General features: G+C 41.6%; 1 protein-coding gene across 1 annotated transcript in view; it reads right to left on the bottom strand.

Moving 5' to 3' along the window:
• Positions 1 to 15,103, bottom strand: part of KALRN (kalirin RhoGEF kinase) — a 655,634-nt gene that overhangs the window by 289,132 nt on the left and 351,399 nt on the right. Inside the window, exons 12-13 of the mRNA XM_036850143.1 lie at positions 10,465 to 10,673; positions 7,001 to 7,175 (exon numbers count right to left, since the gene is read on the bottom strand). Of these exons, the coding sequence (XP_036706038.1) occupies positions 7,001 to 7,175; positions 10,465 to 10,673 (384 nt within the window). The remainder of the gene's footprint in view (positions 1 to 7,000; positions 7,176 to 10,464; positions 10,674 to 15,103) is intronic.

The raw sequence follows: 15,103 nt of genomic DNA on the forward strand, positions 1-15,103 counted from the left end.
GGCACTCTAACTCAAAATACTGCATACTCAATGACTGCACTATACTGCCTCTCAGCAAAGGGTGTGTGTGTCTGTGTGTATCAACACTGCATATGTTATGTACATTAAGGTCCAGTCCCATTCCAACTAACAGTGGCGAGGAAGGATCCAAGGCATTTCATTGTGGTAAGATGCTCTGAAATACATGAGCTGTCAATTGCAAATGAACATCTTTCTGTTCTAAATATAATGTCATTATTTGTATTAAAATGAGAAAAGCGAAAGCTAAATATTCTCCACTGACCTACAAGTGCTGGCTGATAGGGAAAGACATACTGCAGCTAAAGAGACAGTCTCACTGCATGGGAAGGGCTATTTTATCTATAATGGGTATGTACATTGATATGCATTACCACTGTGAAACTAAAATAAACTAAATTACCAAAGTCATTTGTTCTTCTTGTCTAGTCTAGTGTTAAGTTTTTTTCTGTTAATCAATTTACAAAATGATGAGGATTAGTGAATTATAATACAGATTATTTTAAAAGTATATCATAGAATTCCCCTCTGTTTTAGAAATATATATAACCTGTCTAAAGAGTTAAAATATTTCTTTATGTAGCTATAAGAAAACCTTTGAGGATACTGCAAGAGTTTTCTGGAAAAGCAGAAGGACTTAGCAGTAAAGATATCCACTCAGTTGTTTTTTGATTTTTGGCAAAAAAATGTAAGAACATATTGCAACACTGTAACTGATGAGTTCCAATGTTCGGTCACCTAATTTCGATTCCAATTGGATAATTTGGATAATGGAACACAATTTTTATGACCAGGTTCATGTTCTTTTTTCATTATCATCATGATTAAAACTGAGATCTTTTATAATCATGACTGATCTTTAGTCTTTATTTTGCCCATATCTTTGCCTCTTAATCAGTTTGAGACTTGTAGGACTCTATTCTGTTTTCAAAAAAATCTCTCCTCTGTTGAAGAGCTCCTATGATGTATACTGTTCACCCATTCTAAAACTTATCAATGCTTGAGTGTCAGAATGGGTTTTCTCCCGTGAAAGCTAAACACCCAGTGCTGGAGCTTACATCATTTCCTTCTACTGAGTTCCCTGTTATCTTTACCAGAAAGGAGAAGAAGACAGCATTTGAACCTTGATAATGTCACCTGCCTTCAGGTCCACATTACCCACCCCATTACAGAATGATCTGAAAGCTTCCATCAGGGATCTTTGATAATTTGCCAAAAACAAGTGACATGCCGGAATACTAAAGCTGTGTAAATAATCCTTTTTTTTTTTTTAAAGGAAGATGTTAGGGGAAACTCCCAATGATCCTGAAACCAATTTGACAAAAATCTAGAAGAAACTATCAAATAAATATTTTGTGAGAATTTTGGTTTACTTTATTGTATTTATTCTGCATTTCCTTTGCAAACGATTTGGGGTACATTTAGAAAATGCTGTAGGAATCCCAAGGGAACCCACAAAAATTGATCTCAAACAGATCTCATTTTCTTTCTTGATATAGTTACTAAGTTGGTGCATTTAAGGCATGTTACAAACATGGAGAACAGCAAGGCTTTGCAGTCTCACACTGTATCTATGGAGGAAAGGGCTATGAAATTGGACTAGAAGATGATGTGGCCCTTTGAAAGAATGACTGTGCAGGCTGACGGCTGTGTCACTGAAGGAAAACTTCCAGTGAAGCACCACAGAGTCCTGCCTGACCTGGCCAATATTTCAAATTGTTGAAATACTGATAGCAATAATAAATTAAATTTATTTTGATAGGCTGAAGAACTGGGTCTAAAAAAAAAGTAAAATTTGAGAGGAAAAATACATAAAAAGCTTTCATTTAAGTTAAAAAAAAAAAAGTCAGTGTATTGGAAGCACGTATCTTGAAAAGACAACCAGGGGCTTTTAAGGGAGCACAAGCCTCAACAAGGCAGAAAAGGCCCCTATCTCCTGGGCTGTGCTGGGAGAGCGCCAGGGTCCTGGACACACAGCTCCCAAGGGGTGTGTGTAAGCCAGCCGTGGCTAACTACAGCCCAGCCAGCAGGGGGCAACCAGGAGAGGTACAATGTGTACCCAGAAAGCAGCGAGTACATCGGAGCTTATGTCCCACAGAAAAGGGCTGACAATAAAGAGAAGTAGTTATCGAAGTTTTAGAGTCAGAGGGGACTGCAGAAATAACTTACACAATCTCAACACTTTTCAGATAAAGGAAAAGAGGTCTGTGATGAACATTTTCAAATATTTTTAAGGTTGCCAAATAAAAGGGAGCAGATTTGTTCTGTTTTTCCAGAGAACAGAACCAGGACCAAAGGGTAGAAGGGTGGAGATCTTGGTTCAACACAATAATGAGATCCTGAGCTGCCTCCTCTCCCCAACCTTGCTTCTGGGCTCTGGAGATATTCTGGTAGAGGCTAGATGGCATCCTTCAGAGATGCCAAATCCTAGCCACCAACTTTTACCTGTCCTCCAGGTGTCATCTCATTGGGAAACCTTCCACGGCAGCCTGAGAAAGCTTAGCATTCCTGTCTCAGTGTTCTCATCAAGCTGTAAGCTTCTCTCTGTCATAGAATGATCACATTATAGGATGGTTCTATTTCTATGGTTCTCCCCAACTAGCCCACTGATAGCAGGGGTTGCTTCATCCTCAATGCCCAACACAATTTTTGGTGCAAAGTAGGTGCTCACAATGTTTATCAAGCTGTATTGATAGTAGGTGCTCACTAAATGTTTATCAAGTGTAAAACGTGAAAGGCCTCTGCATACAACCAATTGCAGAGTTGAGACCACCAGTGCAAATTACAATCAGCTTTCTCTCCTCTGGGCAGAATTTTCCTCCTTGAAGGCCATTTTCCTCAGCCTCAGCCTGGCCCCAACTTGTCCTAATGTGAACCCCATGGATTTATAGTTTGCTATGCCATTCCTTACCTGGGTTAATGATGCAGATTAATTTTCAGGTACACTGAGAAAACTTTGGTTGTAATTATAGAGTCAGAAATTTAAAAGAAAGATCGTAACTGTGGCCTATTTTTTAGCCCCTTGTATAGAGTATCTTTCTTGGTGTCATTCCTAGTACTCTCCAACATGGGTATGCCCACCCCAGGGGATACCCAAGATTATCCACTGATAACAGAGAGAAATATTCTCTGTATATAAATAAGCATATGTATGTGCATATATATTATATGCACACATATTTGATCAAACCAATAAAAAAAGATATGACGTTTCCCCAGACTTTCATAGGGTACTGACACCGGAGTCTCACTCGGAAGTCATGGCAGGTGATGTGGTGGGCAGGGCACCTCAGGGACGGTGGAAGGACCACAATGCAGAGGGGCAGACTGGCTCATTTGTTCAGTTGCTTTCAGCATATTTCAAATTATTGCTGTTTTCATGTGCCCAGTTAAATGGACTTATCTATTATCTAGTTTTAACTAAACCACCCTTCACAAAAAGACGTGGCTTAACACGGTTCCTCAAAGAAACTACAGTTTGAAGATAATACTAACATGAAAGCACAAGAGAACTTTGAACACTTTGGCAGCCACATGATGGGGTAAAGAAACAATGACAATCTAATCAGGTCTGTCAAGAAACCAGAACCAAAAAATAATTGAAAATTATCAAGAAGACTATTTGAAATACGGAACTACAACTTCTAATGAAAAAGTCAAACTTCACCCTAAGGGCACAGTGAGTTTTGAGATTATTAGTGATAGTATAACATGTATATAATTTATAAATTAATATGGATGCATATATAGGGGGTTGCAAGTTCAAAAATATTTTATTGAGAGAGTGTCTAATCAAAAGAGTTTGGAGACCACTGTCCTGTTCCTGCTTCTAAAAATATTTTTTTATTTCTTTCTGATCATTCTGATTAATTGTAGAAAAGGTGAAATGCATGGAGTTATCAAAAACAAGAAGAAATCATCCATATTCTTACCACCACAAAATAAACATTATTTGCGTTTGGTGAAGTGTCTCTTCCATTACAACTGTTTCCTATAACTTATCTTTCACAGGAGGCTGAACTTACAGGGAAAAAACTTTAAAGAGCATCATGTTCCGCTATGCGTCACTTCATCTGGTCTCCAGGGAGTCTAAGAAGGAGTGTCAGGAATGCAGCTGCAGTCCTGGTTTCTGAACATTTGCCTAATACGTCTGGGATAAGTTTCACTCTCAGCGGGCGTACCCCCTGACCCCATCCCAGGTATACTCTGGAGGCCATATAATTGAGTAAAACGAGACTGGTGCCGCAACTCATGTGTTACCTTAATTTTAAAATTAATTAGCCCATGCCAGCCATCAGTGACATGGTTAAGGAGTCACACTTAGATCACCCAAATGTCAGGGGAGCAGGTCAGCTCTGGTTTTCAGTAATCCCTAGGAATTCCGAGTATGTCCATCAAATGCCTTCCTTTAGGAAAGGAAACCATAGCTGTGGGTCCTGCAGTGACAGCCTCTGCCCTGGCTTATATCAGCTCCAGCATGGCTCTCATTACAGAAACCACCCTCAGTTTCACACACTGAATCTTCTCTAAAAGTTTGCCCTTCATCCTCACAGTGAAACCCTAGCTGGTATTTGAAATAATCTCATCACCCTCAAAAATAACTTCTGACAATCTGACTTGAAGGAGAAATTTTCCATAGGTTTGGCAGGATTTCCATTTCTGTCTAAGATGAAAGGCAGCATTTCTCCAAGGTTTGGGCCACATCTGAAATGGGGAACAAGACCCCTTCTAAAACCTGGGTGCAGAACTAAATTTTTATCACCGTCATTTTTATCTCCCTCATTTGGTCTGTTTATTATTTTTATCTCCCTTATTTTATTAGACCCTCATACGACTTCCCTACTTCTGGTTTGCTGCATACCAAAGCTGTCCAAGTTGTTGTCAGGGTGGGAGGGGAAACATTTATACAAACAAAGGCTGAGAAATGCAAATCCTACAATTTAAATATCAAACTCTTCTACTGCAACATTTAAATAGGATCCAATTTTAAAGTATTTGATTTACAATCAACTTTTTTTTAAAAAAAAAGAATATCTTCTTACATATGCTTTGGATTGGAAATGGATTTTCCCAGAATTACTGCAGGCAAACACACCGGAGTGATGCCCCTGGCTGATGTCAGGGGTACAGTTCAAGTGGCAAAGTGAAGCTAACTGACCTGTTCTGGAAATAAACCAGCAACCCAGACCTCAAACCCACAGCCGTCTCATCAAATAAAGCTTAAACATCCAAACCCTCAGGTTATTCCCTCCCCCTTAAGCATTTTGGATGTGGACCTGGAATGACAGGAGAGTAGATAAAGAATACAACAGTCAAATCCCCACACCTGCTAACATAATTCCCCCATGGATATATTCACTCTCGGTGGGTGAGGACTGTGGGAGGGCCTGCAGCCAACACTGCTGCAGCCAAACATTACCTCTGTTTATTTCGGTGAGTCTCACTCCCAACCACCGAAGAATAATAACTCACGCCCCCTCTTTCCTTTCTTTATTACTTTTGTCACCCCACTTTCATTCCTTTCTGCATACCAATGTCTCTAATTTTCCACTGGCATTTTCACTGTTCTTTCAATATATGTTTTAATACTGTCTGCCACCTGAAATCCCTTTGAGTGTAGATTCAAGATAAATTATAAATAAGAAATATAAATAAATTTATTTGAAGTTACGGAATGAGTTGGAAGGATAATCGAGATCTAAATTTAAAGACTTATCTTTTCCTTTGTTTCAGAAACTGTCCAGAAAGCACCTTTTAGAACACGACATCTTTAAGCAAAAAAGCTGCAGTGGCTTCCAGGAAGTCAGGATAGCAGTGAAGAAGGGAAAGGTCATAAGAGAGTCAGGGATAGGAAGGATTGCTTTAGGACTGCTTTTTGTTTGTTTGTTTGTTTTTACATTTCTGATTCTCATTATAAACATTTTTGGTCTCAGGATTGAAGAAGAGGGCTTCTGTTGCCAGGACAGTTTTCTGGTCCTGTGTGGGATTGTGAATGACATTGGCATTGGGATATTGGAGCATACAACATTTGAAAAAATAATAATTTTCCTTCCAAACCAGTTCCACAGAAGTTTCCACAAATATTGTTGGGAAGATCAATCCCAGACCCCCAGAAGTCCCAACTAGGAGGAGATGGTTGGAATGCAAAGTAAAGTTTTAATGAACGGTAGAGGGATAATTGGTTTTCCTTCACAACACACCAGCCAGGAGCAAAGAGAAGATATAGCTCTTAATTTAACCCTTTGCCATCCCTGAAAAGGACAAAGCGCCATAGGTGTTGAATACTCTTCGCACCCCAGAAACCCTGCTGGCCTGGCTTTAGTTACTGTGTCAAAGCAGAAGATAATAAAAGGTGGATATTATGTGGGGCAGACAGTATTAATAGGCATCACAAAGAAGACATAAATATACCAGAACAGCGGATTCTGACCTTCCCAGAATGAAGTGAGGAGCCAAGGAAATGAACCAGCAAATGTCCTTCACATATGCTTACTTTCTTAACAAGCAGAAAGCAAACTGAGGATTCGGGTCTTCGTTCCTGTGGCTCCTGACTTCCTGGCTGCTGTGTGACTCCGTCTAATCCCTGATCTACAGTCACCAGCTGAGGAGACCACCTACTTTTAACACCTTCCTACTCACGAAGCTATAGAATCCAATAAGTCTGCCTCAGTCACCAAACAGCCAACTCCGCGGTCTGCCAGGAACCAAAGTGCCAAGTAGGAGTCCAATGCAAGCCAACAAAACCCTTCTCAATGGAGTAATCCCAGACAGACAGCAAGGGGAGGGGCTCTGCTTGGCAGCCTGGGTGAGGGGGAGTGGAAGGAATCCAACACGGTGGAACGCGAATTTGCTGATTTCCAGAAACATATCATGAGGCATAATCCCCTCCCATCCCCTTAGGCTACTGCGCAGCAGTCCTTCCGGTTCCCGGGGCACTGCCCTCGGGCACCTCACTTGCCCAGCACCACCTCCCCACCTGTACCTCAATGGTGTACTGCTCAAAGATGCGCAGCTGCAGGAAGATGTCCAGCTTGATCTTTCGCTCATGGAACAGCTCCTCCATCTGCACCTGGGCGTCGTCAAGCTGCTGCAGCACCGACTCAATGTGGCTGATGGAGCTACCGTGGGGCGTCTTGTTGCTGGACACAGCCGAGTCCCTGTGGCAGAGCCGGGGAGAGAAGGGAGGGGCCTTGACATGTTAACAGTGACAGAGGGGCCTTCCTCGTCTGAGTGAGGGGGACGGGAAGCTACTGTGAGCCTGGCACTGTCTGCGTAGTAGGTGAGCCAAAGCTACTGTGCCCTCTTTGGGGTTCACAGCGCTATAGCTCTAAGGCTAGCTGCTGTCCTATTCCTCAGGCAGAATTGTGACAGGATCAAATGAAATAATGCATGCAAAAGGGCTCCACAAATGTTACAGAAATCGAATGGTTCCATACATATATGTAGTCTAATATATACATATTTCAAGACACACATACACAAATACACATATCACAATACATATGGGTAGATAAATTAAGGCATATGTAAAAAAAAAAAATCCTTCCTAGTTTTACCTCACAGGATCATGGTTAAAATGAGATCACGGCTGCCAAAATTATTCATCCCCTTTGTAATTCTATGCCAAAGTTATGGGCTGGTGTTATTACACAGGCTTCAAGCTATACTTAGGAAAGCATGGGGTCTGGAGGCTGCAAGCCTGGCTTAAGTCCCCCTCTGACGTATATGGGCTGGTGACCTTGGGAAATCACCTCCCTGAGGCCCAGTTGTCTCCTGTAAAGTGGGCTTAATAATCCCTGCCCTACGCACGGCACAGTTTGCTGTTAAAGAAGATGGCATGTGTAACCGTGCTCTGTGACCAGGAACGTGCTGTATGAATGACTGTTAATGCTGAAAGGACAGTGACGTGTCAGGTGCTGACTGGAGATGGGTCCAGCTGTGGAGTAGAAGCTAGGGCACAAGAGGCTGGACAACCAACAAAGGCTTCAGAGAGGATGAGCCCAGAATTGGGTGTTAGAAGAAAAGGATGAGCTGAGTAGATGCGAGGGGTGGGCTTTCTGAGCAGAGAGCGTCTATACAAAAGAAGCAAGGGGAGGTGGCATGCCATAGAGGGAACCAAGAGATAAACATATTGATCTGCTCAGACAAGTGAGGTGGTGGTGACACCTCCAGAGCCCATTATAATAGGAAAACTGTGGAGTTCAAGAAGTTTAGATTCTACAGGGCCTTGACTGAGTAAGCTAGAGCCCTAAAACTTGAAATAAACAAGCACATTCATTATCTCATGATACCTTAGTTTCTGACACAGTTTAAGAAGTCAGAGGGGAAAATCATTAGTTTTGAATGGTCTCATCAGCAGCCTTTCTGAAAACCAGGTCCTTCTGGCCTGTGCTTGTCTCAGAAGCAATGGTATCTGAGTTCACACTATTTCTAGATGGAGCATAAAGCCAGTTTGTCAAGAGCCTCCCTGTCTGTCATCTAGAGAGCTTCTGATCCCTCCCTTCTCACCCTGACCTACTTGGGCATGAAAGCCCATTGCTGCACAGCTTCCCCCAACTACGAAAAGAACTCAAGAGGAGTACTCAACACTGTGCATTACGCATTTGCTGAGGAGGGCGGATACGACTATTTTTTCTGACGGCTCCCCTCAGTCTTTCTCTATCACCTGGCTTCCAGAAGGAAGAGGATGATTTCTGGTCACTTTGTTCAGCATCTCTGTCAGTGTCACATTCACTAGGAATCATAGAGATGATACAAAAACCACCTTAGGTGCTTCGCTGATCAGTGCCAGAGGAGACGTGGAGGCCTAGGGCAGATGTGTGCGCTGGTATGTGTGAGGCATCCTGCCAATGTCCACTAGGCATCGTTTGCTTTTTTTCTTTGACTGGTCTTGATATCAGGGAGGGGAGTCCAGGCTAGCATCAGACTGGTGGGGGGGACGAACAGTCGCCAGTGGTTCTTGTCACACGCCTATGGTCCTCTCTGAAGTCCATGGAACTTAAACTTGTAGGACAGGCATCAGCAACCTCGTTGCCTTTACCATCACTGAGTAGCCTTCAGCCCTCAGGTATGGCGCGAGGTTGGCAGGGGATGAGAGCGAGTGGCACCTCCACAGACCCAGCCCCACAGAGAGGCTAGCCAAGCTTGTGAAAAGTATTTGGAGAGAAAATGCAAAAGCCGTCACATAATTCTAGAGCTGACAAGCTCCTAGAGTGAACCCCTTAATCACACAGACAAAGCAGCTGAGGCCCAGCGAGGTTAAGTGGCTGCCTACTATTTGGCATTTTCTTCAGAAGCAAGTAACAGTGGTGTTTCCTAGGTAGGCAGACAAAACTGTCACGTATTATATATTCATGACGGTGAACTGGGGGAAGAAGGGAAAGAGGCTGTCTCGTTGGTATGCAAAAGAGGACTCAGAACATCTCATGTGCATGTTTCGAATAGAAATGATTAATCCAACAGAAAAGCATGCCAGGGCCATCTTAAGGTAAGCTCTCATTGTTTATTTAATTGGACAACTGGTATGAGGTGGTGGGGAAGCCCTCTCCAACTGAAGTAATTCCCTCTGGCTCCAGGACTGTCCTGGGACTTGTTGATGAGATTATTTCTGTCCAGAGCTGGCAGAGGTCCCAGCATTCAGTGACCTGAGGATACAAACAAGTCCCCGCAGGCAGACATCATCAGCGCCATCAAATCCTATTTACACAGCACCTGGGCATAGGGCTGGTTGCTGAGGGCTTGCTCAAGGCCTCATGACACTTTACCTGAGGAGCCGATGCCCTTGACAGGGACAGGAAACTAGACACTGATGACAATAGAAAGGGGGCAATGGTGTGGATGATTCTAAATGAATGTAAGGTATCAGGTAGGATTTTCTAAGATTCCTTCTTAGTTATTTTTGTTTAGGGCAATAGAGAAGGAGTTTTATTTTCTGGGTAGCAAGGAATGGTGGAAAGGTCATATGCGGGTAAGTGGAGAGCAGAGTGGGACACATCACACACTCCCTACATTCTCACAGGGCCAAAGGCAACCGTTTGGGGTTACATTTCACCAACTGGAGCACTAGAATTCAGAGGCAGCCTGAGAACAGATGCCAAATAACACTATATTCCATAATGGCTATTTCTCCAGATGACCAAATATGCCATCATTCTTAATGAAGATACTATTTATTTAAATTTTTGTTGTATTTATATTACTTATTGATCGCTGAATAACGCCTTCAATGATACATAATGCTTTGAAACATCAGAGCTTTTCCATTGACTATTCCACTCTAAATTCAAGTTGGGTATGGTGCAGACATTTTTATATCTGACAGATGGAGAAACCAAAGCTCACACAAGACCACAAAGCTGGCTGCGGCTGAGCCAAGACCAGAACATGATGACTTATCTCGCATCTAGTCCGAGGCATTTCCCACTGGAAAGCACTGCCCATGCTGACCTGGCCTCGCTGGGCTCCCCCAGGGAGGGAGGCGCTGACCTGAGCTGCTGGATAAGGTCTTCGCCCTCCTTGATGACGTTGAGTGTGGCATCCAGAGTAGCGGTCTGCTGCTGCTGGAACTGCTTGATCAGTTCCTGGACCGCATCCACAGAGTCTGCACAGACATCCTCCAGCATCTCCTTCTGAAGGTCTTCCATCCATGTCCACAGCTGCGGGGGAGAGAGCAGAGACTCCACTCAGGGCACGTGGGAGAGGCCAGGGCTGGGGTTAAGGGCAAGAGGGTGGAACTGAGGTCACCCAACCTACCCTCAACCAGTCAGTGCGGTATCAGACTGTCCTTCTAATCAGCACCCCTATGGGTCAGTTTGCATTTCTGTATTTATATTCACTACGCATCTCTGTTAAGTTTACTCCATTAGTGCTGGCATTCCTGAAGGACAGGAATCACCCTCAGCCTTACTTCCCAGTGGTTTAGGGAAACTGTGGTCTTAGAGCAGGAAGCTCACTCATTTTTGAGCAACTGGGAAGAACAGGAAACTGGTGATGGACAAATATTATTTCATCTTTCATAAAGGACGGCTCTGCATACTTCCTCCAGGTAGCTAGATGCTGATTCCTAGAAATGTATCATGATTTTACAAATATGTAAGAAAGAATGTGACGCTCAGTAAGAACCAAGTGAAGATTAATTAAGAAAATGTGTGCTATGCTAAATTATTTTGTTCTTTTCAGGATTGCTTGGTTGGTTAGAAAGTTGAATGCTAAAGACGTAGCTTATCTTAATTTCAATGTAACTATGAGACATTTCTCCCATGATATTCAAGATGATGAAATGCAGTCAGGATGATATTACTGGTCAGACAACTTTAAAAGAGCTAAGTATAGCATTTTGAATGGAATAAGTACTGGAAATGATGAGGAGTTGAATTGAATTACTGAAAACTCATTTATTAATAGCTCTTCCTCATACTGAAAATAGATCTCCAGTGGCCTGCCACAGTGCTCCACTTCTAACTGCTCTCATTGAGCATTTTCATGAATTGTAGAGGGAAAGATGAGTCTGATGTTTGCTTAGAAACAAGGAATCTTCACTTGACTAGCAGGAAAGATAAGCTCACGGCTCTACCAGGAGAAAAGCCAGTAGAGAGAAAAAATTCATAGAAGGAGCCAGAAGATGTGGATTGTGGCCTCTGTTCTTCCTATAACTTGTGGTGCCTTTGAGTAAATCACTATACCCTTTGCTCTCTAACACTTCGTGCGTAAAGTAGGCTGGGGAGAGCATAAAATAAAATGGTTAGTTACCTTATGGTTCTAACATTCTGTGAGTTTCCCATGTTAAAAACATGGATAAATATTCACCTTAAGAATACTGTTTCATCTTGTTGGTTCTCAGTATGATAAATCATGGTATGGCCTTTGGAACAAGGGATTAAAAAAGAGACAATAAAGAGAGACAAAAATAGTCTTCAGATCTTGGACAAGTTATTCTTTGTTCTTTAGAGAGGAAAGGCCCTCAGTGTGGCAGAAGAGGTTGAGTTCACAAGATTAACAAGCCCTCGAGGTAGCAAATAATGGGGTATAAAGAATGTTCGTTTTGGACAGGTGAAAACCTCTCTGAGCCTCAGTTTCCTAATCTACAAAATGGGAAGAATAAGATTTGCCCTGCTCACTTCAAAGATTATGAGAAATAAATTATTTACTTATTATCAATGCTTTAAATAAACAAATAGCATTATCAATAAGCCTATAACACTGTGATGATAGCTATAAGGAATACGAATTAATATTATTCAGTGTTCCTGTCATTTAGTAGCTTGTGTCTGGTTGTAATTAATTCAGTTTATTTTCTTTACAAATAAGTTTTTGTTGTAAAACACAAAACAAGTTTTCCAGACCATTTAAGCTGGGATACATATTCCTACAGGTATGAATGTATATATTTCAAACCAGTATGAAATTAGGAAGTTCAGGATATTGGTCACTATAACTTAAAATTACTTCAGACTTTCTGGCTGTCATTTTGCCTAGAGCAAAACCATTTTCCAGATGTGCTGAAGTCCTTGGGTTTGAGATAACGGAGTCTCTGAAAAATTATTGTATAGAGAGGCAATATAGCATACTGGTTAAGAGTTTCAGACCCCACACAACATTGTAAATCAACTATACTTCAATTAAAAAAACGCAAGAAAGAAAGAAAGAAAAGAAAAGAAAAGAAGGAAGAAAGAAAGAAGGAAATAACGAAAGGGTTTTAAACCCCAGTTCTACCACATATCACCTATATAACCTTGAGTAAGTAACCTACCGTCTTTGCACCTCAGTTTCCCTTGTCAATAAAATGGGAACAGTAATAGTTCTTACACCCACAGAGTTGTAAAGATTACTAATAAGTTGATATATATGTGTGTATGTCTGTGTGCATATACATACAAATAAGTGAGATATATGTGTGTGTATGCAGATATATATACACATTCTACATTTATATAACTTATATATATACCAATAAATATATATACATATGTATTTATTTGTACACACACACACAGATATCTGCACACAGATGTATTATATCACTTAGAAACAGTGCCTGGCGTATAGTAAGTGCTATGCAAGTGCTAGATATTATTATATTTAAAAGATATTTTTCATGCAAGCCACCTCTAGTTCCCACTAGAAGTCAGAGGGAAAGTTTGAAATACTCCTTCATTTTGAAATTGGCAAAAGATCAATACTGGATTTGATCTTTCAATATGCTAAGATGAGCTGGGCCCCTCTTTTCTGTTTTTGCAGCTTTGTCCTGGAATATCTAAAGAAAGCTTAGAGACTGAAAAGTCTAGATATTTCTTTAAAAAAGAAAAAGCAAGAAAAGAAAAGACTATGTGAAGAGAGAGAGAGAGATTAAAATTGTGGACAGGAAGCAGGGCACTTAAGAAAAATAAACTCAATGTGCTAACAGAGGACAGGCACTGAGATGGAAGACTGCTCACGATGAGGCTGGCACTCCCGTTACAGGAATAAGAGACAGAGGACAGAGGCTTACAGATATCTTGAGGATTTTATTTTATTTAGGATAATTTTATTCTCAGTACCATCCTTAAGCTATTTTAATGGCTTCACAGCTTGGAGTTCCTTTTTCCCCCCTCTTTAACGAAAACTTGAACACCTCTGGTGTAGGTCTAGGGAAGAAAGTCAGCATCATTCCCTTCTGAGGAAATCCACCATGACTCATGACACTCCCTCCGCCTGGTGGTTATGCAGCTAAATTGTAGGAACAGCCAAAGACCAAACTTGCCAAAGATGACGTGTCAATGTTACAAACAAAAAGACTAGAGAAAGGTTGGGTACGTCCGATAATACACTGACCTCAGGAGTCAATATCATTTAAAAAATGTGTCCTCCCCACCAAAATTCTCAGATTTCTGGCCATACAGTCTACTATATCATAAAGAAACTCTTGTCTAAGGTAGATTAAAACCTACTGCTAAGGAAAATCAGCTAAGAGATAAACAATCAAGTACAACATTAGATGCCGCTCAGCCCAGTGGTCAGCAGCCTGATAAGGAAAGGAAGGGGCCAGTCTACCTTCAAGAGGATAAAACGTCAAATAAAATTGCTAGGGAATTTGACTCAGAGAAAGGGAAGGGGATTACAGCACCAGAGACAAAGGGTTAGTGACATCTCTCTCTATTTTTCCTTCTGTAAAAACAAAACGAAACAACCCAGAGAGAAAGGAGTTGTTGAATGGAATTGATATTTACTGGAGATAATTCTTGATTCTTCCCTTGTCTGGCTAGTTCTATACTCATGGGAAAACTACTTTACTTCAATTACTTCATACTTAAAGTGCATGTGCATTAGTGTGTGTGTGTAGGTGTGTTTGTGATTTCTCTCACTTATCTCTAAAATCCCTTCCAACTCTTAACATACCATGGTTTCTCTTCAGAAACTGAGGTAAAGAAGAGGGTAGTAATAGAAATGATTCTCTAAACTGAAAAACCGCAATCATGGCTTTCACACCAAGACACCAAAAGTTAGCAACAGTTCAAGGATAATTGCACCTCGAAGTTACTATTTACCACCTGGAAAGCTTGAGTAGGGAGCCACAGGGAATCCCAAGAAACATGCACACAGTCGCCCCCTGGTGTCAACAAGCTTAAATTGCACGCTCATAATTTTGTTGTAAGCACCTCTGAAGCATAAAGTGAACGAACGTAAACGTCAGTGTCACTAAACTATGAGTAAGGATCCATATTCCATTCCTTGGGCTGTAACTTTTCTACTGTCTAAATTTCCTGTAGGTTTCCTTCTGTGTATGTGTCTATCTGACTTATCCTTGAAGAGCCTACCTAGACTGCTTCGAAAGGAATACAAACCAGAGAGCCACGTCTATTATTACTTGACTCATTATCAGGAGCCAATGAGACTGAGTCAGAATGATCTCACACTTCAAGCTATCACAAGGCATTGTCAGAACAAGGTGAAATCATGGAGTGAGTGAGGCAGCTTGGGAGAAGCCGCCACGTTTCTTCCTACTGTCTTCCATTTCCTTTCTCTCTCCTAGGATAATCCTCTTAACCCTCTGCTTATCTAGAGTCTAACATATTAGCACTGCACATTTGCCATCAACCCACCTGCTCCC

The sequence above is a fragment of the Balaenoptera musculus genome, chromosome 4 (genome assembly GCF_009873245.2).
Source record: "Balaenoptera musculus isolate JJ_BM4_2016_0621 chromosome 4, mBalMus1.pri.v3, whole genome shotgun sequence".
NCBI classification, from domain to species: domain Eukaryota; kingdom Metazoa; phylum Chordata; class Mammalia; order Artiodactyla; family Balaenopteridae; genus Balaenoptera; species Balaenoptera musculus.